General features: G+C 39.9%; 3 protein-coding genes and 1 non-coding gene across 4 annotated transcripts; 2 read left to right on the forward strand and 2 right to left on the reverse strand.

The window, feature by feature from the left end:
• Positions 1-7,426: 7,426 nt before the first annotated feature.
• On the reverse strand, positions 7,427-7,499 carry TRNAR-UCU. Its single transcript has one exon. It is a non-coding gene; the product is annotated as a tRNA-Arg (tRNA).
• Positions 7,500-11,489: 3,990 nt separating this feature from the next.
• Positions 11,490-12,305, forward strand: LOC113284310 (putative B3 domain-containing protein At5g66980). Its single transcript, XM_026533751.1, has 2 exons — positions 11,490-11,643; positions 11,751-12,305. Exons 1-2 carry the CDS (start codon positions 11,575-11,577, stop codon positions 12,045-12,047), a joined length of 366 nt encoding a protein of 121 aa, XP_026389536.1. The 5' UTR covers positions 11,490-11,574; the 3' UTR covers positions 12,048-12,305.
• Positions 12,306-12,433: 128 nt separating this feature from the next.
• Positions 12,434-14,171, forward strand: LOC113284301 (protein RETICULATA, chloroplastic-like). Its single transcript, XM_026533740.1, has one exon. It carries the CDS (start codon positions 12,580-12,582, stop codon positions 13,909-13,911), a length of 1,332 nt encoding a protein of 443 aa, XP_026389525.1. The 5' UTR covers positions 12,434-12,579; the 3' UTR covers positions 13,912-14,171.
• Positions 14,172-14,438: 267 nt separating this feature from the next.
• LOC113284318 (BTB/POZ domain-containing protein At2g13690-like) lies at positions 14,439-18,470 on the reverse strand. The gene is made up of 2 exons (XM_026533759.1): positions 17,372-18,470; positions 14,439-15,601 (listed from the first exon to the last, which is right to left on the reverse strand). The coding sequence occupies exons 1-2, from the start codon at positions 18,059-18,061 to the stop codon at positions 14,630-14,632; spliced, it is 1,662 nt and encodes a 553-aa protein (XP_026389544.1). The 5' UTR covers positions 18,062-18,470; the 3' UTR covers positions 14,439-14,629.
• Positions 18,471-26,186: the final 7,716 nt, after the last annotated feature.

The following is a 26,186-nucleotide window of genomic DNA, read 5'->3' on the forward strand; positions in this document are numbered from 1 at the left end:
CCCATTGGATGTAAATGGGTATATTCCATTAAGCTACGCTCTGATGGGTCTCTTGACAGATATAAAGCAAGGTTGGTGGCACTTGGTAATCGGCAACATCATGGAGTTGACTACGAAGAAACATTTGCACCTGTCGCAAAAATGACTACTGTAAGACTTATTCTTGCTATTGCAGCCTCTCAAGGTTGGCCATTGAGTCAAATGGACGTTAAGAATGCTTTCTTACATGGGGATCTTAAGGAAGAAATCTATATGACTCGACCACCTGGATTCTTCTCCACTCCATCGACAGATGTTTGTAAGCTCAAACGATCACTTTATGGCTTGAAACAGGCACCACGAGCCTGGTTTGACAAGTTTCGCACTACACTTATCAACTTCTCCTTTGTCCAGAGTCAGTATGATTCTTCTCTGTTCCTTTGCAAAACTTTAAATGGCATTGTTTTACTCTTGATTTATGTTGATGATATCGTTATTACGGGTACAGACTCTACTTTGATTTCCAAACTTAAAGAGCATCTTTGTCAGTCCTTTCATATGAAGGATTTAGGTCCTTTGCAATATTTTTTGGGTCTTGAAGTTCAGTCGACAGACACTGGTCTTTTTTTACACCAACATAAATATACTCGAGATCTTATTTCTTTGGCTGGACTACAAGATGGTCGCTCAGTTGACACTCCTTTAGAGGTAAATGTCAAATATCGTCGGGATGATGGTGATTTTCTTTCTGATCCTTCTTTGTATCGTAGATTGGTGGGAAGCCTCAATTATTTGACGATTACAAGGCCAGATATTTCATTTGCTGTTCAACAAGTTAGTCAATTTATGCAAGCACCTACACACATCCATCTAGCTGTTGTTCGTCGCATTATTCGCTATTTGCAAGGCACTTCTGATAAAGGTCTCTTCTTTCCTGTGGGTACTTCCATTCGTTTAGATGCATATAGTGATGCAGACTGGGCTGGTTGTTCAGATACTCGACGTTCTATTACCGGCTGGTGTATGTTTCTTGTTGACTCTCTTGTATCATGGAAGAGCAAAAAGCAGCAACGAATATCTAAATCTTCAACTGAGTCTGAGTATCGTGCTATGTCCTCTGCATGCTCAGAAATTATTTGTCTTCGTGGTCTCTTGGGTGAACTTGGCTTCTCTCAAGCCGAGCCTACTCAACTTCATGCAGATAATACCAGTGCCATCCAAATTGTCGCAAATACAGTATTTCATGAACGTACAAAACACATTGAAGTGGATTGTCATTCTATTCGTGATGCATATGATAGTCGTGTTATTTCACTTCCTCATATCAATACTTCTCTTCAAACAGCTGATGTTTTCACGAAGGCTCTTTCAAGAAAACGTCATCAGTTCTTGGTTGACAAATTGATGCTTCACAATCATCCAGCATCAATTTGAGGGGGGATATCACTGGCAGTTAATTCAGGATTCTTTGCAGATATATTGTGGCTCAAATTAGGATTATTCTTCTTTGCATGTAATTGTATATATTACTTAGAATAGTTAGCCAAATAGTATATAGCATTAGTTCTATATTTTGTTGCCTGTTATAGGCTGTACAATGATCTTATTTATACAGAATGAAATGAATAGAGAAGGTATTCAGCCATTTAGCATTTAGATTGTCACCCCTGACCCTTCGTAAAGTGGGGGATCGATATCGTGGGACCATTACATGTGGGATCGGGGTAGAGAAAATACTTAATAGTAGCGACGTATTACTTCACTAAATGGGTGGAGGCGGCACCACTGAGACTTATCCGTGACAAGGAAGTCTTCAGGTTCATTTGGGAGCACATCGTATGTCGTTTCGGAGTACCGGCGGCCATCGTATCGGATAATGGAAAACAACTCCAGGGAGAAAACATCGACCTACTATTTAACACCTACAATATCAGAAAAAGCAAGGCTAGCCCCATATACCCTCAAAGTAATAGGAAGGACGAGATCACAAACAAAACTATCACCGACAATATGAAGAAAAAATTAGATGTGGAATACGGTTATTGGTGCGAAGAACTCTACAATGTTTTATGGGCCTATCGAACCACTCGAAGGGAAGCAACGGGGATATCACCTTTCATGCTGAATTATGGAACCGACGCGATATTACCAACTGAAGCAATGATACCCACCACAAGAACTGAAGCCTAGAGGCGAAACATATCGGCAGATCTAATATTGGCCAAGCTCGATGACTTGGAGGAAACAAGGGAGATGGCGTTGCAAAAAATGGAGAATTACCAAAGGAGACTACAACGAGAATACAACAAACGAGTTCGACCAAGAGAGTTTCAACCGGGGCAGTTAGTGTTGAAATATCTAGCCAATTGGGAACGTGACAAAAAGGGCGGTAAACTAGCGGCAAGGTGGGGAGGACCATACACAATCGTGTCTAAAGCTGGCGAGGGAGCTTATCGATTACTCAAACCAGATGGCAAACCCGAGTTAAAACCGTGGAACGCTCAACATCTAAAACTCTATTACCCATGAGGGGTTCGAGGGAAACAGGTAAACATACTTGTCATTCATTTCTTTAAAACCGCGATGGGTAGGAAATATGACATGAGCAACCAATGGTCATTCATACTCGGGGCAAAGCCAGTGAGGAAGTGCCGAGGTGAATTACACTTGAATGGTCATTCGTACTCGGGTAAAAGCCAGTGAGGAAGTGCCGAGGTGACTTACACTCGAATGGTCATTCGTACTCGGGGCAAAGCCAGTGTGGAAGTGCCGAGGTGACTTACAGTCGACTGGTTATTCGATACTCGGGGCAGTGGCAGTGTGCAAGTGCCGAGGTAACTTAAGGGTACTGGTGGTTGGAAGCCAGGTACCAAAGGTTGTTAAGATACGATTTCTTCTCAGCTAGGTAGCCTACTTACATCTGAAAGGTTACCCCCATCGCATATGGCCGTGACCACTTTCCCGAGTTGGTTGGTCGATAACCACTCGGGATTATCGGGCCTAGAACTAGGACGACTAAAACCCTTCCACTGAATCTAAAAGCTAGTGATGAGATACATCGGCTGGGACATGGCATCGGGCCCGATGACCCTCCTTGTTGAGTGTGTTCGACAGAAAAGGCACTAATACTAATGCATGTGACATAAAATGCAGATACGAAGCACAAACAACAAGATAGCAACCATAAAATTAAACAACGCCAACACAATGATAAAGGCGAAAATTGTCAAGGAAAAGAAAAAAGAAAAACAAGCTTGGCGATGCAGCACCTCATTCAAAGAAGTTGTTCAAAGAAGCATGGGTCAAGTGTTCAAACGAATTACAACCCGCGACAAAGGGAAAATTAGTGGCGCAGCACTATAAAAGACATGATCAACTCCTGGGTGGAACATCACCGGCTCCCCCCTTTCTCTGAGCAACCTCGCGGCGCTTTTGCGCGATGTACTCGTTTACACCGGCCTTGATCGCCTCAGCAAGCTCGCTCTGATGAGAATTTCTCTCGTCCAAAATCTGCTGAGAAAGCTGGTCGGACCTCGCCTCGGCGGCATGGAGCTTAACCTTCACCTCACCTTCGGCCTTCTTCCACTGCTCCACTTCCTGACCGAGATTTTGCACATCTCGTTCCAGATCCTTGATATGACCCTGCTCGGCTGCAACAAAATATTATAAGCATATTAAACACGGAACATAACAGAATACGGAGTAAAAACAACAGACTAACTAGGTCTTAAGGTCTCCCCAACATGCACTCCAGAGACCTGACAGAATTGGCAATACAGATTCTAACGACTCCACGGACTTGTCCAACTCGTCCTCGGCCTTAGAAAGCTTCAAGGTTAACTCATTATAGTATTGTTCATTGAACTCATTCGAAGGGCAATATTTCTTGTGATCACTCCACTCGTCCCTCTGACGGTTATAGGACACTTGTAGCATCGATAACTGGGCTTGGGTCAACTCTAGGTCACTGGACAGCTTATCGAAACCCTTGGTCCTTTCAAGAAGATCTCGGTTGGACTGCTCGGCCACAGCTTTTTCCCTCAAAATCAGTCGTCGATCTTCATGAAGGTCTCGATTTTAAAGCCTAAGGGAACCATTTTGACTATCCAGATTATAGGCTAGTAACGTTTTATCACCAGCAAGTCTTTGAAAGATGCCCAAGCGGCCCGTAAGTTATCTATCTCTTCGGGGACATACTCAAACAGGCGATATCTGTCCAATTCCTCTTGAAGTTGCTGGATCTCGGCCTCCTGTCGGTCTATCTTCCCATCCTTATTGGAAATTCGTTGTCGAAGATTCTCCACAAGATCTTTCTCAATATCCCACTTTCTCTTCATAAGCCTATACTCCGAAGAAGCGTTTAGATCTATACTAGATATTTCGGCTAGAAGAATAATAATTGACTCAGGACATTGGTACGAAAAACTCAATCAACAGAACTATTGCAAACAATATACCTTGCGCATCGGAGAGTTTGATCTCCAGATCACGAGATCGTTCCTTCTCCTGCTGAAGAGAAGCCTCCAACTTCCTAATCTCCTGTCGACGGAGAGTAGCCTCCAACCTCGACCGATTCAACGCCTACAAATTCCATCCCAAGACGAGATTAGTGGGGCCCGATAACATCCAAAGGAAAAGTGCAAACAAATCACTTAACAAATTATCAAAGACCGGCGCGATATCACGATACAGGGGCACGGCAGCAATCATCTTCTCATCAGTATAGGAGCCGAACTCCTCAGAGTGCAATGCGCCGAACGAATCACAAATAGGTCCTGATATGGTAAAGGACGTCTGAACACCCGAGGGAGACCCAACATCCTTCCGGGGCAACTTTTGGAGTGATGTTTGGGTCGGCCCCTGATCACCAGACTGCACGACAGGAGTCACAACAGCAGTCTCCACATAAACCTCCGCTTCCTTCTGGCCACCAGCATCCTCATCAAACAGCTGAACGTTCCCGAATATATCGTCCTCATCATCTTGATCGGGGATATCGATCACAACGTCCGAGCTTTTCAACACCACGCCATTTGACACCTTTCCCCGAGGAGGATTACGCCTTGGAACCAAACTTTCACTACCACGAGTATCAGACCCTCCAACATCTTCATCCTCGCGCCTAGGGAATTTCTGCACAAGGTTCAGCGTCAGAACACGTGAAGGCAAAAAACAGGGGAAAGTACATGTACTTAGAATAAAATCTATATGTTTGTTACCTTCCCCTGATCCTCCTCGACCCTTGTACCAGCACTCCTCTTCTTGGAAATAGAAGCCGATTTGGTAGACTCGCCCTGAGGCTTAACCTACGACAAGAAAGTAATTAGTACCCCAAGCCGATACAGCAGGAATCAAAGAAAGTGGAAAGAAAGCAACATACCTTATCATCGTTAATCACCCAGAATGGATAAGGCTCTGCAGGAAATTGAGGAGGAGGAAAGCTACCATGCAAAATTTGGCCGCGAACAAGAAGTGGAACTCGGTCCCAGTGTGAGTCATTGGTGTGGCGAGCACGCTTGTTAGAACCTTTACCAAGGGGATCAGCATCTAGCATCAATCTGTCAACACCCTCGGGCATAGATTTCTGACGGTGAGGGCTAGCAGCAAAACCAGCAAGGTCGCCATTGGTAGCTGTCCCGCTCCGGTAGTTCACGATAAAATTGGCAGAAGTGTAATCGGGAGCGTCTCCAGGCTTATAGGTCGACCAATCGGCCGTATATCCATGACCCTCGCCTCGGTCTCTCCACTCATTCATCAGACGGAAAGTGTTGCCATTCCACTGAGTCAAGGCCCGATACGGACGAAGCTGCGACAATACCTCATAGTAGAAAGGGCTGGCAGGGTTGTATAGAGGAAAGCGAAGGCCAAGTTATAACTTCCCACGAGTGACGACTGCTCATGCTTATCGATATCGGTCTTCTTCAACACACCCGTTTGGACCAAGACTAGGGTCACTTCATAGTTTTGAAGACCGAATTCTTCCTTCAACTGTTCAATAAACTCATCATCAGACAAGTCTTTGGAGACTCTCTTATCATCCCTACATGAAAAAGAGGGAGAATCATCAGGAAAAAGGGAATTTATAGCACGATAATCGTGATGGGAAGGAATCTCAAGCCAAAATAAGGAAACAAGATAGACAACATCGCTCTCGGAGAAGGTATCACTCGCGCACCTTTTTCAGTCATTGACGGAGAAGAAGTAGCCATGGCAGAGAGCAAACGGAGAAATATGAACTCTGATGAAGAGAGAAGTAAAAATAGGAACCAACCACGACTGTCGCAAACCTCACCAACGGAAACAACAGAGATGAAAACTGAGAAGATAAGAAGGTCACCGGAGTTAATGGCGTCAGCAAGGAAGGAAGGTGAAGAAGAAGAAAGAACAACGCTTGGTTTCTCTGAAAATGGCGAATAGAGGAAAGAGAACATAAAGGGAGATATTTATAGGATGAAGTGTCTTGACCGACAACAGCGGTTACAAGTCATAAAGGGATGTTTAGTGGGGAACTGCATGGAGGAATTCTCGGCATGCTCAAGGACGTGGGAAGATGGAACGATTTTCTTTCCCTCGTGCGAAGCACACGAGCGAAAGAAGGGGCATAAATGTAGGTGTAGATAATCCACAGGGCTAGGTGGCAAGATCCTAAGCTATGATACACCAAAGAAAAAAGAGCGGTGAAGCACATGATAGAACCGAACGGCGGAAAGAGCGAGGTATCACGTGGGTCGGACGTGATGGCCCAACAGTTGTCGGATGTGACGTGACCTTTATCTCCTGACAGGTCGGGCGAACGATCAGAAAGCACTCGGTCAGACGAAGGATGATGGTCAAACAAAGGAACAAGAAGAAATAAGGGCGACATCGTGTTAATCAGACGATCAAGACTCGGCCTCGGGTGAAGAACTATCAAAAACCAAGACTCTATCGGTCAAACCAGAAAGTCGGGCGAGCAGTGCAGGTCCGATAGGGAATAACTAAAATTGATGTCATGTGACCAGCATTGTAATTTTGTTGTATGTCGACCTTGGCCTATAAACACAAGGGGTGGTTGAGAGAGAGAGGCAGGTTCAAAGACAGAGAAACAAGATACTACATTTGAGAGTTTGAGAGTTACACCATTTGAGAAGGAGCGAACACCTTGTAATCAAAGAAAAGAAATAATAACATTCATCCTTTCACCCCGTGGACGTAGGTAATCATACCGAACCACGTATATCTTTGTGTCTATGTTTGTTGAGCATCTTTACTTAGTTTTAATTCATCTTCTATACCATTGGATGTAGCGTGTGGTTTTATGCCACTACACCCGATTTAAAATGTTCCTGTGTAGATTTTCTACAGTCGATATGGAACATCCTGGCTTGTTAAAATGCTTATAACTGAGGTAGAAGCTTGAAAGAGGCCCTTCTTGCAAGGGGGAGAAAAAAAAGAACATAAGTTTATGCACACCCGGTGGGACTCGAACCCACAATCGCCTGATTAGAAGTCAGACGCCTTATCCATTAGGCCACGGGTGCTTTGATGTCTAGAGGCATCACAATTGTGAATTTTGTACCTATCCTAACTCCTCTGCAACCTATTGAATTGAGTTAGCTCGACTTCCTGGTCCAGTCTGACAATCTATTAGCGGTCATTCAAGAGAAGCAACAGCCAACAACAACAGTGGTACCTTCAGCTGCAGGACTAGGCCTGTCAATATATGTCCGATATCCGGAATCCGTTTCCGATTATTCAAGATCCTATAGGATTTTATCCGTTTTATCGGATATCGGATAAAAAAAAATTATCGGATATTTCTTCCTTAACCTATCTATATCGGATTAGGCTATATCCGTTTGGTTAACATCCGATATCCGATAGAATTAGGGGTATAATTGTAATTTCATCTATTAATCGATTATCACTGCCTGGATTGAGTGGATTCAGTCGAGAACCGAGTCATTTTTTTCGTTTTCTTTTTTTCCTTCTCTTCTCTTCTCAGTTCTCAATCGATCACTCTCTGTCTCTCTCGATCAATCACTCACTCAGTTGCTTTGCTTATCAATCAGACAATCACTCACCCGCTCAATCAGGTACTTCTATTTCCATATTCGATTTTTGTGTTCGATTTTCATGAAATTAGGGATTTGTGGTTTCTGTCTTGCAAAAAAATTTAGGGTATGATGAAATTAGAGAAAGATTTGAGATGGGTTTATTCTTAAATAAGAATATGAGGCCTAACAATCTGAGATTATGAAAGTTTATGAAAGTTTTATGGAAATAGGGAAACTGATGAATATCTTTTGATGTGAGTTTTCTTCTAATTTTTGGTTTTTGAATTTTAGATGTTGGATGGATATAGGGTTTTTAGTAGTTTAGATCGATTATTGTATGATTTTCCCTTTTTTTTTTTGATTTGAGAAAAGTGAATTAGGGGTTCAGCAAATGCATCATAGAGATTTTTAGAATAATTAGGGGAATGTGATTATGTGACCACTGTTCTTGAAAATGATTTGGTAATGTTGTATCATACACATGATAGTATTGGATGACCTAGGGACTGGGGAACAAAGACTAAGCTTTCAGTGTCTTTTCTTTAAGCTGGTATTATTAGTGCTCTGTAGCATTGATGCTTGAGAGTTTCATGTGTCTTAGTTTCCCTCTTTGTATGATTCCTGCTCAAATTAAATTAGTGAAACTGGATACAGAAATCTAGCTTAGTAGCTTTTACTTCTAGTTAGCTATAGTGAAAATATCTTTTGTAACTTACTGTTTTATTTCTTGTGTCCTTCCACTGCCTTCTAGCTTATGATACAATATCCTTCTCACCCTATGGGCATCTACATTTCAATACAGGAAATTGCAAAAATGTTTAAAAAACCAGCCAAGGGAAAGACAGTTGCAACCTCAAAGTCAACCCCTTTGCCTCAAACTACATCAAATGCTATCATTTCTAGGGATGGTTCACAATCACAAAGTGTTCAAGCTTCAACAATTGGCTCAACAGAACCAGAAGAAAACCCAACTGATGATAACATCAACATGCCAAGCTCTCATACAGGTGGCTCAGGTGATGAAGATAGAGAAGCTGGTGAGGATCCACTGATAACTGCTCTGAAGAAAAAGCTTAGATCAACAAGGTCACCAGTGTGGGATGAATTTGAAAGGGACTGTAAAGTAAGATACAACAGTAAAAAGAATGCGAGGGAAGCTGTTGTACTAGGTACATGCCATCATTGCAAGAAGATAGTTGATGCTGGTAGTCTCAGTGGTACTACAAGGTTGTCTAATCATCTAAAGGTTTGCCGAGACAGACCACAGAACAAGGCTGGACAACAACAGATTGCTACTTCACTGAAAACAGCAGGTAACAAAGCTTTAAAACTAGCTAATTGGAAGTATGATCCTGCTATTTCTAGGGAATACATGATTAAAATGATTGCTAAGCATGATTACCCTCTGAACATGGCTCAACATTTTTACTTTAGAATGTATTGCAAGTATTTGAACCCTGCTGCTAAGATCATGAGTAGAAACACAACTAGAAGTGATTTGATGAAGTTTTTTCATGAACAAAAACAAGAATTACAGTTAGTATTGGATAAGTTGACTTCTAGATGTAGTCTTACAAATGATATGTGGACTGCTAAGCATACTAAAGATGGGTATTGTTGTGTGACATGCCACTACATAGATGATGAATGGAATTTGGTTAAGAAAACATTAGCTTATATTGTAGTGCCATCACCACACACAGGAGATGTTCTCACAGAATGTATCAAAACTTGTACTCTTGAATGGAACATAGATAGGAAATTCCTTGCTTTAACTGCTGATAATGCTGTTGCCAATGGTGTTATGATGAGAAACTTGATTTCGTGGCTAAAGAGTAAGAATTGTCTAGTTCTTGATGGGGAATTGTTTCACATGAGGTGTGCCAACCACATTCTTCATTTGGTTGTCCTAGATGGTATGAAAGTTGCTGCTAAGTTTGTGCAATCAATTAGAGATTGTGTTAAGTATGTTAAAGCTTCACAAGCTAGGAAAGAGAGGTTTGAATTGGCTATGTCACAGGTTAGGTTGTCTGGAAAGGCAGTTAGTCTAGACGTGGACACTCGATGTAACTCAGTTTTTGTTATGCTTAAGAATGCAATCGGGGTGAGAAAAGGGTTTGAAAGATTAGCTGTCCTTGATCATGAATTCGACTGTATACCAAGTGAAGATGAGTGGGAACAAGGGGTAGTTATTTGTAGGTGTTTAGAGGTGTTTAATGATGTTTCTACCAGGTTTGCAGGGATGAAGTATCCAACTGCAAATCTGTACTATAATGGGGTCTATGAAGTTCACAAGTGCATCAAACAATGGGAAGGCAGTGATTATGAGTATATCAGACAAATGGGGTTGAAGATGAGAGAGAAGTTCGATGCGTATTGGCTCGAAAGTAATTTGGTTATGGGCATCGGTGTTGTGTTAGATCCTAGATACAAGGCAAGATGGGTAGAGTTTCGTTATAAGAAGTTGTATGGAACTGGCTATGCAGTTGAGTATAACAAATTCAAAGAACAATTGACATCTCTTTTCAATGCGTATGATTCACAAAACTCAAATGCAGATGAACACTATTTTGGTGGCCGCAGCTCTGTCTCTAGCTCAAGTGTGATGGATTCAGACAATCCAGATGAATTATGTGATCCTGAATATGTTGAGTTTGTGATGGAGAACATTGACTTTGAGGTGCAGAAATCTGAGTTGGACAAGTATTTAGAAGAACCAATGCTTAGCAAAGGCTCACCAAAAGATGAGTATTTATTTGAAATCTTGAGTTGGTGGAAGCTAAATGCACCTAAGTACCCAACTCTTGCAAAGATGGCAAGAGATGTCTTGGCTATCCCAGTCACCAGTGTGGCATCCGAATCAATGTTCAGTGCAGGTGGTAGAGTGCTTACAACACACAGAGCTTCATTAGATCCAGAGGTTGTTGAAGCATTGTTATGCTTAAGCGATTGGTTGCCAGATTTCATTTGTGATGAAGGTAAACATTTTTTTCTTCTTAAACTCAGTGCACAGTTCCTATTATTACTACTTAGACAATTGTTGTGTATCTTATTCTATCTGAATGTTGACTTGTTAATTGTTATAATGCAGATATGGAAATTTTGGAAACCGAAGACGAATGAAGACAAGAGAGACCCTGTTTGAATATCTGTTAAGTTTTTACTTTCTTTAGCATTTGCTTGTGCTTCTTTTCATGTATGTGTGTGAGTAAGAGACTTACATTCAGATGAAGACAATTCAGATGCCATCTTATGAGTACTGTTTCCAAGTTTTATGTATGACAGTATGAGAATAATTTCACCTTTACAGATTTTTTTGTTACTAACGGATATTATCGGATAAATATCCGTTATCCGATAGCTTAACCTATCGGATATCGATATCTGATTTTGATATCCTATAGGATATTCTCGGATATCGAATATCCGATAGTTCTTAACCTGTCGGATATCGGATATCCAGATATTCGACGGATATTCTTCCATTCCATTGACAGCCCTAATTACTTTTCTCTCTGTTCATAGAAAAAGGAGTAAACTTTCTTCATCATTTTCCAAAATGGTTTATCAAGAAGTTGAATGGCCTTCATTTGTAGCCAAAATTACTCCTGATTCCACTCATCAACTCGTAAGTTATCTCATCACCTTCTCTGCTGTAAGTCTTTCCTAATAATTTCTGTTTCCTTTTTCTCATAAAAGCGATTCATTTATTTTTGTTTTTTTTTTTGGATACAGAAAATTCCTAGAAATTTCTTTAACGGGATGGCAGTATCAGCTGAAACCATTCTCAGAAGAAACTCCCGCCGGTCCGGTAGATGTTGGATTGTGAAAATGGTTACATCCGAAGAAGGTGATCTGATGTTCAAAGAAGGTTGGAATGAATTCGTCGAAGATTACCCTCTGGAATTTGGTGATTACTTTTATTTTAAATACCATGGGAATTCCAAATTTGGGTTTACAGTATTTGGAACCGATGGGTGCGAAAAGGAGATGGGTACATTCAATGGAAACGAAAACGATGATTCAGATTGAGTTTTGTTGAATATAGTCCCTCTGTCTGTATTCTTAGTATTAGTATAACACAGTTCTGCTGATTCTGAACTGGAATTCAACACTGATCTGATTATTATGTTCTTCTTTGAATCATTCTAATTAATCACATTTGCAATTTTAATACTGGTTGTCTCTTCAAACTTGTCTTTCTTCGTCAAATTACAAAAACCAGAGAATTTGGAGGCTGTAACCCCAAATTTGATAGGACATTATAGTCCTAGGGTAGGGGTCTCATGTTTTGGTCCTTCAAAATTTCAACAAAAATATCTAATAGGGGGGTTTGGTTAACTCACGTTAACATTGAGGTGAAAGATTAGTTTGACGTCCAAACAAACAATCTTTATAAGCCGTTAACAAAACCCTAACCAGAATAAGAAAAAAGAAGAAGAATAAGTTTGATTACCCTTTCTTCAATTTTATTTATTTTGATTTGATTTGATTTGATTTGATCAGATTAGGGTTTGCTTTCATTCTTAAAAGACACTTAATTTGCCGACTAAACCTAACAGATATGGCGATTTGTTCACAGAGGATTGGAGTATCAGGGGGTTTTGGAGGTAAGTTTGATTCAGTGAAACAGAGCAGAACACCTCAATTGATTGTTAAAGTTGGGGCATTTGGGAGTTTGAGAAATGGGGCGTTGGGGAATTCAGTAAATGAGGTTGCTTTATTCAGTACCAGTAAGAATGGTAGGTATATTGAGAGAAAAGAGAAACATGAGGGGTTTAGGATTTGGAATTCATTGCAGCAGAATACGGGGTCAGAATCTAGTGAATCATCACCTGTGGTTGCGATTTCGAAAGAGGAAGGAAAGGAGGGTGTGATTGTGAAGGAGATTGATGATTCGGAGGGTGTTGAGGTGAATCAAGTTGTTGATAATGGAAATGGTGGTGATGGTAATGGGAAAGCTGGAGGAGGAAATGGTGGTGGGGGTGGTGGTGAGAATGAAGAGAATGATAGAGAAGAAGAGGAGTTTGGACCAATTATGAAGTTTGAGGAGGTGATCAAGGAAGTGGAAAGAAGGGGTGCAAGTCTTCCTGCAGATATGTTAGAGGCTGCAAAAATTGTTGGGATTCGCGAAGTTCTTCTTCTTCGTTACTTGGATATGCAGGGATCAGGTTGGCTACTGGGTTTTCTAATGAGGTCGTGTGCCATGCTGCGGAACAGAATGCTTGCTGATCCTGCTTTTCTATTTAAAGTTGGAACTGAGATAGTTATTGATTCTTGCTGTGCAACCTTTGCTGAAGTTCAAAAGAGGGGCAAAGACTTTTGGGCAGAATTTGAGTTGTATGTTGCAGATCTATTGGTTGGCGTTGTTGTTAATATCGCTCTTGTAGGTATGCTAGCGCCCTACGTCCGCATTGGGCAAGCGTCGTCTGCTTCACAAGGATTATTTGGACGGATGCAGCATGCTTATGCAGCTTTACCTAGCAGCGTGTTCGAGGTTGAAAGGCCAGGGTGTCGGTTCTCAGTTCAGCAACGGATTGCAACATACTTCTACAAGGGTCTTATGTATGGAGCTGTTGGTTTTGGATGCGGTCTGGTTGGGCAAGGCATTGCAAACTTTATCATGACAACTAAACGGAGCATTAAGAAATCAGAAGAAGATATCCATGTGCCACCTCTAATCAAAAGTGCAGCTCTTTGGGGTGTATTTCTGGCAGTTTCATCCAATACCCGATACCAGGTTGTAAACTTACTGGAACGACTGGTCGAAACATCCCCTGTTGGAAAGCGAGTCCCTCCAGTAGCATTGGCATTTACTGTTGGTGTTCGATTTGCAAACAATGTTTATGCAGGCATGCAGTTTGTGGATTGGGCCAGGTGGAGTGGCTGCCAATGAGAAAGCAAGCATTACGCGACATCCATCGAGTTTTCCCTTCAACAATAAGCTGGGAGTTTAGTAGCTCGAAAACACTCCAGTAGAAACACAGGAAAACCTTGCATAGTAATAGCAGCTTGCACTGCTTAGCTCAGGCCTTGTTGTTGTATGCTTGTAGTAGGGCTAGATAATTGTTCAATTGCCTATCTGCCTCATTCAGAAGTTGTATACAATTGAAATCTAGTAAACCTATTGAAATAAAAGTAGTTTGTTTCTCTTCTGATTTGACATGTTGAAGCATATTACAGAAGATTTAACTGCAACCGATACTCGCTATAGAATGCAAGTCCTACAGATGGGTGCTATGTTGTAAAGGCGAGGCGCCAAGCCCATCGCCTCGCCTAGCGCTTAAGGCGCCCAGGAAAAAAAAAAGTTCGTCATGGTTTGGTGCCTGGGAGCTTTTTTCCCCAGGCGCTCGCCTTTTACAACATAGGATGGGTGTAGGTTAAGAAACTCATGTGTTCATTTTGATCAAGTGTGCAGTTTATTCAATTCACAAATGCTAACTGAACTCAATCTTATGACAAACTTTTTTTTCTTTCTTCCAATTCTGCACAGATCAGTAAAATTGAGCATAATGCCAGATACAGAAACCAGAAAACTAACTATACTAGTTGTACAACATTACAAATCGCAAAGACTAGAGAAATAAGAGAGAAGAATGAGGGAGAGGTAGCTATCATGATTCTGGTGCTTCTAGTTCAATAGTATGAGAAGATTTGGAGCCTCTTAAAAAAGACCGACGCCACCAAATTTGGAAGGCGGAACTCAGAGTAGGACACTCAGCTCCATGCTTAGAATAAGATTCAAACCACTCCATGAAGAACACATGTTGATGTTTCATTGGTAGCATAAGAAGTGCCTGCCCCATGGATTCCTCCAAAACTTTTACATCTAGTCCTTTCTTGCATCTCTGTAACCAACCATAGTCTGACAACATTGGCCTAAACCACGACTGGAAAACACCACATCTAGACTCTGACGGACAAAGCAGCATACCTTTCCCAAGTGCAATGAACACTGACGCTGAAATCCGACTAACTTCATACCTGACCATCGGTGAAACAATTTTATGCATTGCCAGTAAAGCTTCCTGTTCTGCCCAAAGATTGACGAACTCTTCGGCCATTTGTTGTTCCCCCAAAATCTCAAATAGCCACTTGATGTTATCAACTTGCACTGAGATTCGCTCTATGAAAGGCTGTGTAGAAGTTCCCGCTTTACTTGATGAACCTCCTTCCTCATGTACAACAGAATCAGCGGCCTCCTTGAAAACTTCAACCAGTGAATTCAGACAAGACTGACAAATTTGATAAAGATCCTCCTTTTTGAGAGCAGTTAGGTCTTTTACATAAACTGAGCTCTTCGATAAGAGGCCCTTCACTAAGGACTTGAGCTCTCGCCTTGATGAACTGAAATTGGTACAACCTGTAACTGAATTAATGAGCTGGACAGCTATATAAGGTTGGGAGTTGGTGGACTCTTCTCCTGGATATAGTCTTCCCAATACATCTTCAGTTGTTTTTTTGTCAAATGTATATCTGGTAAAAAGGCTCTTCAGTTTCTCCTCTTCATCCTCACTCCAGGGAACAGCTTCAAGGTACTTCAAACATGATAATACACCCCTAGTAAACATGATTCCTGCTGCTACCTAATAGGCATTAACATGACCAATTAGTTACTCAGACGAAAGAATCAGCAACCGCAGATCAAGAATTAACCAAATTAATGGACAGCTTTCAATATAATCAGTCTATAGAAGTAATGAAAAACTCGCATATTCAGTACTCATGAGATTCAAATCAAGGCAAGTACTTTATGCATGAGCCTTACTGAGTTGATGAACAAATACATATAACACACACTGACTTCCCAGTTTAACAGATTTGATTTCTCGTTGTAGTTAAGGTACTAGTCAAAATTTACATGACCATGATGTGGCGCCAAAAACCACAGCTCTATGACCTCTTATATGCCAAAATGGGAACTACCTTCAAAATCTACCATAGGCACACACCATTTAATTTTCACATTCTGCGTCATGCAAATTCTCATGGGACGCCATAAACAGCCTTACTGCTGTACCTGACCTGCTTATTACCCAACTATTGGAGATCACAGGAATACAAATTCTGATCATGCCTCACCAAACCTAGTCTTTTGATTTATCAGATTGCATTAGTGGAAGTTTTCAAAAAAATGTTTGATTGTGGTTAACAGCTTACTTCGCAGAAAAATACTACAAAAAACGTTTAGTAACGACCATGGATCAGTGCATCAATGCTCACAATTGCAATCAAAGTATGAATGCATTATTTTGTTCATATATTTGCTCAAATCTCACCAAGCTAGAATCATAACTTCAATTATTTTCTGGTTATGCTTCTTAACCAGAAATGAGTAAAAATGTTATACCCTTTTCTGTGGTCCAATTATTGTATTGATGCAGGTCTATCCAAGAACAAAACAGAGAGATACTATTATTTCTGTTATGTGTCAAAGCTTGGTATTGATGATGCCAAAGTGAATGTTCTCTGGTACAATAGTGCTACTCCTATATCTAGTTTCTCTGTTTGTCATGCTTCTGATTGGTGACAATAAATAGCATTGTTTTTCATTCCCAATACCTTACCGAACAAATCCTAATTTATTATTTATGTAATCTACTGGCTTATATCCAAGCACAGCTGCACAGTTCTTATTTGGTATTTTCAATGCTTACACAGTTACATGCTCTTTCATGTTTTCGTTATCAAGAGAACAATTGAAGAGGAGCGCATGCTCTAAATAAATGGCACATGGACTACTGTTGATTCCAAGTCCAAAGAGATTGGTCAACGGGTTGTAAGCAGTAATTAAGTTAAGCACAGATCATAAAAACTAGCTTAAAGGTACAGAGTTAGATAGCTTCTAAGATTTACAGCAGGGATACAAATCCTATGCTATCTAACTTCCCTGGCCTAAGATTAGAATTGTGCTAGGTGCGCAGACATTGGAAAGAATCCTTATATCAGTTTTTGATAGACAGCAAATCTAATGACACCCATAATTACGCATTAAAAAAAGGCATATCAAGATCAAACACGATTCATCATAATTGGGTTTCTTTGTGCAACTGACAGTCATCTACTTTATAAGCTTTTGACTATTAAGCACACTCGAAATAGTGTTCACCCAATGGGTAAGCCTAATGCACCAACATTTCTCATAGGTTCAACTTCAGAAATCATCTCGGCAGAACTTGCCAAATACAGTGTGCCTATTTTCTTCATAATCACTAACATTTCTAGTTCATTATTAAGCAGAGCAACAATCGAATAAAATTAATTTGCAAAGCTTCGAAATAGCTAACATTTATCATGTAATCAAAATAGTATATGGAATGGAAACTGAACTCAAGAAATGAACACCAAAAACTAACCTCAAGTGCATCAATTGATTTCGAAACACCCATTTGAACAAAACTCTTCATAATATCATCAGCAAACATAAGCTCAATAGTCTGATGATAAACCCTCAAATTGTCAACCTCATGAACCTCAATTCTACACAAATTCGCCACACCCCCAGAATTCTTATGACAATCAGCAATCAAATTAGCAAAAACTGAACTATTTTCACTCAAAACCTTAGAATCTAATTCCAACACCAAACTACTCCCATCTCTTCCTTTCAAATTTAACCTAACATCATACTTCTCATTAGAAACAACACCAACAACAACTTCTTCATCCTCTTCTACAACTCTCTCCGGCGACTTCTCAGGCAAAGGAGATCCAATTACAGAACAAGTCTCCACAGTCTCAACCCTAACATCATTTTCTTCAGTCAAAGTATTATCAGAGTTAATCGGAGAAACCCTTCCCGGTGACAAAATCCGCCGAGGATCCATTCTTTTACCCAAAGAAGAATTCTTCGCAACCCCACCTCCAGCAGCAGCAGCAGCACCACCCCCACCACCCCCAAATTTCTGATGAATCAATTTAGATTGCTGAAAAGAAGATAAATTCTCAGGACTTTTAGGTGGATTAGTAAAAGAACAACACCATGATGTTCTATGATGTAATAAACCCTGACGTTTTTTACTCAAGACCGATGCTTTTTTCGACATTTTCTTGATAACGATTGATTGATACTGGAATTAGGGTTTTTTCTCAAGAAGAAATCAAGGTTTTCAACTGCAGCATTGAACAGACCAAAAGAGATGGTAGCATCTGGGAAATTGTATTGATTTGAAGCTGCAACTTTTCTAGGGTTAATCGAAAGAAAATTGGATTCTTGTTGGTCTCAAAAGAAGAATAAGAAGGAGCGTTTGATTGTAATAATGGTGCTGATTCTCATGGGTATACTAGAGTTTAGTAATGTAAGACAAGATTGTTTCTTTATTAGTTTAATGGTGGGGGGAAGATGTTAAAAGGGGTGCTTGGTTGTCTACAATCTTGTCTCTGTCTTTCTGCTAGTGCTGCTGCTGCAGTAGTAGTGTTGGGTTTTTAGTATAGCTGGAGCTGGATATGATGATGGATTTGATGACACTACTACAGTCAAAAGTCAATTTCTATGATGTATAGAGATGAATGATTGGATCTATTAATGATTGTGGTGGTGAACTATGGTTGTTTATCATTAATGGTTATAAACCTGGCGTTTTTAGGGGTAGGGGTCATCAATTTATATCCAGCCAAAGACTCTAGTTAAGGGTACCCTATATGAGATTGAAGTTATATAAATGCCCTTCTGGTAAAACTGTATAAAAACCAAATCAAAAACAATTCTACTCATTTCAACTCTTCTTCTTCCAGTTTCATATTATCTTCCGATTGTGGAAGAAAAAAAAATTTCCTCGTTCAACCGAAACATCGCCGCGAATCGTAAAATCAAAACATCGTCGATTCGTTTATAAAACAATGGATAAGAGAAATGAAACCCACAGACCTAGAACCAAAAATGTTGCTCGGGGTATCGATCCAAACATTGGAATTTTAGCAAGAAATAAAGAAGAAGAAGTACCCGGCAATGTAGTCGGTGGTGGCGATTCCGATAGTCAAACACTTCGTCAACTTCAAATGGCCCCAATTAGGTAAGAATCTATCATTTTTGGGGTTTATTTCGCTTTAAGTCGTCGAATCGAGAAAAAAAATTTCTAGGGTTTTCGGTTATTTATCCAGATTCGAACGATATTCATGCTCATTTACTTCCGAATGTAGTCGTGTTCTTCATTTCTCAAGAACATCGACAGTATTCGGGAGAAAGATTTGATGATTATCTGCCGAATATTGGTGGCCATATCTTCCTGGATACAAACTGCTAATAATCGGTAGTTTAATGAATTTTTTGGCTACCGAATATATTTAAGTAGACACACAGTATTCGGAAGAACACTCACTACCGAATGTATATATTGAAAAAAATCTCAAAATTTCTGATATAGGAAAAATCCCATTTTGGGGCCAGTATTTATTCGGAAGACAATATAATGTTTTATACCTCCGATTGTGTAGGATAAAATTTTAGAGTTTCTGAACTCCAGTTGATGAATATTCGGTTGTAAATATGTTTAGTTATATTCCGATTGTTTTTTATTCGGAAACATTTGTGTCTTCTTACTTCCGAATTTGTACATTCGGGTTATAGTTGTGCACTTTGTCTTCCGATTGTGTAGGATGAAAAATTTACAGCTTCTGAACTCCAATTGATGTATATTCGGTTGCAAATATGTTTAGTTAGCTTCCGATTTTTTTGTATTCGAGAACAATATGTGTCTTTTTACGTCCGAATGTGTTTATTCGGGTTATATTTCCATACTTTGTCTTTCGATTGTATAGTTTGTAAATATTGTTCCTTTCTTTGTTGTTTAGACAAAGTCGAGAAGGGAGGAAGAAAGTGACATCTAGTGCTAGGAGGGAAAGGAGTGCCAAAGATAATTCAATTGCTCAACAAAGCGAACAAGAACAAAGCAGTCAACAAGGAGTGCAACCAAGTGTTGAACTACAAGGCAGTGAACAAGGGGTGCGACCAAGTGTTGAACAAGCCGCTCAACAAAGTGCAGGACCAAGTGTTGAACCAGTTGATCCAGTTCCAAGAGTAGAAGAAGGACAACCAAGTGGTACCCAAAAAGCCAAAAAAGGAAAAGATGTTGTAAGGAAGGATATTGCTAAGAAAGCATCACATTTTGTCCCTCAGCACTTGAAGAAGAAGGGTATTCCAGCAGGCACAATCCTTGGACTACCAGCGGATGGAGGAAAATTGCTATTTGGATACAAAGACTCATGGGCCAGAGAAATATACGAAACCGAGGTAATAAAATTACTATTTTTCTTTATTAATGTATTGTCTATGTGTTATATCGTAATACTTGTATTAAGGATTTTTTTATGTACTTTAATAGGATCATCAAGATGCGGTCCGTCTACTCAAACCTACCGCCGCACCAACAAAAATGCTTGCGTGGCCTTTATCCGGTGAATGTGAAAGGTTCAAGACAATTGTTGCCAACTCGGGGTTAGCTAATGCCGCCGAGAATTCATTGTTGGAACATGATCGTGTGGCCATATCGGCGTTCGTGGAGAGAATGTATCCTGAGACCGATACTTTCCATATGCCGTTTGGGGAGATGACGATCACCCCGGATGATGTTGTGCAGATTCTTAACCTTCCCGACCAAGGCACAGCTGTGAAGTTTAACTACACAAAGCAGTTAAGTTGGGCACAACTTTATTCTCTAACTAACAAGTGCTTAGGTTGGGATGAAGAGACAACAACAGCAGAGTTTAGGAGGCATGCAGTTATAGAACAAGACAGATCAACATTACAGCTTTGATGAATATGTTCGAGGCACCTTGGAGAAGGAAAAGAATGGAACGTTAACTGATGAGCAAGTGAACCACGCTGCCACGCATATCTCCTTGTGTATTGGGATGTGTCATATTCCCCAATACTTCTGGCAACCGGATCGACGCCAACCTTATACAACTTTTGGATCCTCTCCATGAAGTCGGTGACTATTCTTGGGGCACGGCATGCCTAGCATTCTTGATGGAAGAGTTGAGAAAGGCGTCGAGGCTAGGAACCTGCCAAGTTGCCGGGAACGTGGCTCTATTGCAGGTTTTTTCTTTAACTCTATAACTCACTCTATAGTTATTCGGTAGACAATACATATGATGATATTCATAACTCCAAAGGACGCATATTCGGTAGGAATTGATCCATCTTATTTTCCGAATGTTTGTTATTCGGTGGCTAGGTACTTAGTTTTTTTCCGATTATATATAATCGGAAATATTTTGATATTAACCGAATATACAGGCCAAAAACTAGAGGTTACTGAACTCCAAATGACGCATATTCGGTAGGAATGATCCATCTTTTTTCCGAATGTTGGTTATTCGGTGGCTAGGTACTTAGTTTTTTTCCGATTATATATAATCGGAAATATTTTGATATTACTACCGAATATACAGGCCAGAAAACTATAGGTTACTGAACTCCAAATGACGCATATTCGGTAGGAAATGATCCATATATTTCGAATGTTGGTATTCGGTGGATAGCTACTCAGTTTTTTTCCGATTATATATAATCGGAAATTATGTTTGGAAATTACTACCGAATATACACAATCTATTTACTAAAACTTGGTTTCTTATGTATATAGGCATGGATCTATGACCACTTCCCTATCCTGAAGTTGGCCGGAGAGAACCCGGGGTGGTGCAAAGGTACTCCTAGAGGAACAAAGTATATATTTGAAGACAACCGTTCTAGGACAAAGGAGCAGCAGTTGATTCGCATGAGGGAGATTTTGGACCAATTGAAGGCCTCGGACGTATGCTTTGATCCATACAAGGAAGATCGAGTCAGTGGGCATATAAATGTTCGGTCGGACTTGTCCCTTTATTTTGGACCATTGTGGCACCCCACAGGATATGTGATGTATAACCCCTCTAGGGTGATGCGACAACACGGGTATATACAACATCAACCTCTGGAGAAAATGGGGGATTACTACAAATTGGAGTTGGAGTTGTGTTCTTCTAGTGGTGAAATCTCACGATTGTTCACACAGGCCCACCTACTGTTCTTGATAACTGGGATAAGAGGAATGACTTCATTATCGACACTGGTAGACGAACCACCGAGGTGATGAAAATTCTCCAGACTATATGAGTTGGTATAACAAGGTATCACATCCTTTGGTTATCCGTGAAATCAAATCCAACACTACTGCGGCGGGTTCAAGTTATAATTGTATCATCAAAGACAAACCAGCTGGTTATGATAGACTGGTGCGTGTTCTTATATTTTTGTTCATTTTATATTATTCCTATAAATCTTAGGTAATTACCGTTTGATGTTATGTCATTACGTATAAAAAACAGGTGAATAGGTTCAAGCGTGTTTCCAAAATGTTAACTGCATGCTGAAGAGCGGAGATCCCATGCCAGCTGAGAAGATCAAAGAGGCTAGAGATCTAGTTGATAATATGGATAACGAAGATTATGCTGCCCAGTTTGGGGAGAAAGTCACGAAGAGGCATCAGCCCAAGGTGGCAGTATCAAAGACGGGTAAAAGAACTCGAGCTTCATCGAGCGCTGAGGAACTGCTCCAACTGAAGCTGCTCCAACTGAAGGTGCTCAAACCCGTGGTCGTGCAGGACTGGGAGGTAGTCACGGTCGTAAAGTAAAGAAGAGCAGATAAATGACAATGATTTTTGTTGTACATTCGGAAATTTGTTTGGGTAACTAAGTTAGACAAGTTCAAATGACAATGATTTGTGTGGTATATTCGGAAGTTTTGGTAACTAATTTAACTTCCGATTATTTCAAAGACAAAATTTGAAAAGTATAAGTTTTTCCAAATTCTGATTTTTGGGCCATCGTACATTCGGAACTTTACAAAAAACCTATCCTCCGAATATCACAAGTTCAAAACAAACCACGCCATGGCTCCAGGTGGTTCCAAGGGCCAATATTGAAGGTTAGACATCCCATATTCGGAAGTTTTGGTAACTAATTTAACTTCCGATTATTTCAAAGACAAAATTTGAAAAGTATAAGTTTTTCCAAATTCTGATTTTTGGGCCATCGTACATTCGGAACTTTACAAAAAACCTATCCTCCGAATATCACAAGTTCAAAACAAACCACGCCATGGCTCCAGGTGGTTCCAAGGGCCAATATTGAAGGTTAGACAGCCCATATTCGGAAGTTTTGGTAACTAATTTAACTTCCGATTATTTCAAAGACAAAATTTGAAAAGTATAAGTTTTTCCAAATTCTGATTTTTGGGCCATCGTACATTCGGAACTTTACAAAAAACCTATCCTCCGAATATCACAAGTTCAAAACAAACCACGCCATGGCTCCAGGTGGTTCCAAGGGCCAATATTGAAGGTTAGACAGCCCATATTCGGAAGTTTTTGTAACTAATTTAACTTCCGATTATTTCAAAGACAAAATTTGAAAAGTATAAGTTTTTCCAAATTCTGATTTTTGGGCCATCGTTCATTCGGAACTTTACAAAAAAATTATCCTCCGAATATTACAAGTTCAAAACAAACCACGCCATGGCTCCAGGTGGTTCCAAGGGCCAATATTGAAGGTTAGACAGCCCATAATCGGAAGTTTTGGTAACTAATTTAACTTCCGATTATTTCAAAGACAAAATTTGAAAAGTATAAGTTTTTCCAAATTCTGATTTTTGGGCCATCGTACATTCAGAACTTTACAAAAAAAATTTCCTCCGAATATTACAAGTTCAAAACAAACCATAATCGGAAGGTTTAGTTTTTATTACCCTTTCGATTATTCTATGTAAAAAAACTGTTTCCTGGAACCAAACAACACCATAATCGGAAAGAAAGTTGACTCATAACATAACCGAATATTACAATCGGTAGGTTGTTTATCAAAATAATCTACTGATTTCGTATAATCGGCTAGTTTTTATATTAATAATACTCCGATTACATCCATTACATAAAATTCAAACGGCCTTAACCTTACAATTTCGTCAAAAGCACCTAAATCCATACTCCTAATTGACCATAAAAGTATTAAAACAGATCATAACTTCCAGTGACCATAGAAATTGTCCCTCTTGATTTTGTAGCATCCTTCATGTTCAAATCGTTTCCCGTAGAGGTCCACATACCGGCGATCCGCAAGATTTCTCTGAAATTACGAATGAGTAACAAGTTAGTACTAACTTTTGTTAATGTGAGTTGGACTTACACATATACTTACTCGTTTTTCATACGTCCACCAAGGAAAAACGTTCCTAACAAACCGTTCCTCATCTTCAAGTTTGTCAATCTCCTTATCGAGCGCATTCTTTCTCATCTTAATGTCATTGGATGATCTTCGAATTCGATTACCATTTAAGACCTCAAATACCATTAAGATACGGTTCCATATCTGCTCTTCGGATTCCGATTTGTGGAGCTTGTGAACACGATCATGAGCAGTTACCACAACCCACGCTCTATAAATAGCACAATCTTCTTCTTCGGCAAAAGAAATATCCATGTTTTTTGTTATGAAAATTAAAACTGAAGAGAGGAAAGAGTTTGGTGCAATTGGGGTGATAGATATGAGTTTCTTCATATAGGTTTAGGGTCCAATGGCTCTTTTTGTTTTTCCCAAAAACTCCAACGGCTAATTTGACGAAAGTTGAATGTGGAGAAACCAATAATCGATAGGTATTGTATTTAGCATATATACCGATTATGGTAGCTTTCAAAATTTGAATTTGGGGCAACTTATAATCGGTAGGTTTTGTAATATATTTAACTCCCGATTAACGCTGCATCCAAAACACGAACCAAGTGGTTATGGATGGCTGTGTACACTCAAAACATATGGAATATGGCAAGGGTTCGATCTGTGGCTCCTTATAATCGGTAGGTTGTTTAGTTGTATTCCCTTCCGATTATAGCAGCCTTCACCTTCTTCTCTATAACTCTAACAACTCACAAATGAAAAAGAAATGGAAAAAATGAAACACAAATCATTCTAATACTGCACCGACTACAACCGGAAGTCTGGGAAATATTTTGGCTTCCGATTGAAATTGGAGGATAACAATGTTATCATATCCTCCGAATAAATAAGGGTAATTTCGCCATTACGAATTACGCGAGATAAGGGCTGGCTACATTTTCCCTTTGGGTGACCTTTTTTGTTTTATTGTTGGCCCCTAAATCCTTTCGAGTGGCCCCTAAAAACGCCAGGGTTATAAACTCTTTTCTTTTTTTTTTGGTACACTGGTGTTAAACTAGCGTCCGTGTGGATGAATGTGAGTTTAGGTGAAAGTTATGATTCAAGAGTTCAACAGAGCTAAGAGCCTCTCCAATGGAATATGTGTGAAGAAAAAGTCATAATCCGCGTAGGATCCACAACAATATTTATAAAAAATCATCTCTAACCCATTGATGTGGAGATGACGTGGCAAAAAAATAATTAGACATCCTCTAGGTGAACCTCTAATTTTAGACATTCACTTAGGCTAACCCCTATGATCTTCTAATCTAGCAGCTAGATTGGTCATCCACGTCAGCTAGGGCAACCTCCTAAGTCCATGAGATGGCTAATCTAGCAGCTAAATTAGAAGACCACGTAAGCGGGACCACCATCTAGCGCTGAGCGCTGTTTGGTTCAGCGCTTTAAATCTCAGCCGTTAGATTAGAAAATTTTCTCCCAGCGCTGAACGGTTCAGCATTTTGGTTATTTTTTGAGCGCTGAACGGTTCAGCTTTTGAAACTAGCTGTTATTTGAACTGCGAGCAAATGCTAGGAGAGAGAAGTAGCAGGTACAGGTGTTAACTTTTTTCCCACACTTATTTTTTGATTTGCAACACCTTTTGGCCAATCTAGCAGCTCAATCTAGCCATAGAGGTTAGCCTTAGAGGATGTCTTCCCATCCTAATCATACTTTTATTAATAAAAGTCATTGAAAAATAAAAATGGAAAAGATTTTAACCAATTATATGCCTACAAATAAGTAAACAAAAAACATAAAATTTATGGGTTGGAGATAAAAACTTTATTTTTCCTAATATTTAGGATTTTATATTCAAAGGATGTCTTAAAAATGATGCCACATATGAAATATTCACATTCACCATTGGAGAGCTTCTCCAATGATTGTTGTATGTATTTCCTATGTGGCAACACAAACAAGACATCTTTATTCCAAATTTTCCTTAAGTTTAGGTGAAAAAAGTTATCCATCTCCAATGGT

Source organism: Papaver somniferum, chromosome 1 (assembly GCF_003573695.1).
Source record: "Papaver somniferum cultivar HN1 chromosome 1, ASM357369v1, whole genome shotgun sequence".
Lineage (NCBI taxonomy): Eukaryota > Viridiplantae > Streptophyta > Magnoliopsida > Ranunculales > Papaveraceae > Papaver > Papaver somniferum.

Bases quoted from the DNA above. Each gene is read 5' to 3' on its own strand.
- LOC113284310 (XM_026533751.1), top strand. From the start codon at position 11,575: ATGGTTTATCAAGAAGTTGAATGGCCTTCATTTGTAGCCAAAATTACT. The intron at 11,644-11,750 runs GTAAGTTATCTC...TTTTGGATACAG, and splicing joins CTGATTCCACTCATCAACTC to AAAATTCCTAGAAATTTCTT.
- LOC113284301 (XM_026533740.1), top strand. From the start codon at position 12,580: ATGGCGATTTGTTCACAGAGGATTGGAGTATCAGGGGGTTTTGGAGGT.
- LOC113284318 (XM_026533759.1), bottom strand. From the start codon at position 18,061: ATGTCGAAAAAAGCATCGGTCTTGAGTAAAAAACGTCAGGGTTTATTA. The intron at 15,602-17,371 runs GTTAGTTTTTGG...AATGCCTATTAG, and splicing joins AATCAATTGATGCACTTGAG to GTAGCAGCAGGAATCATGTT.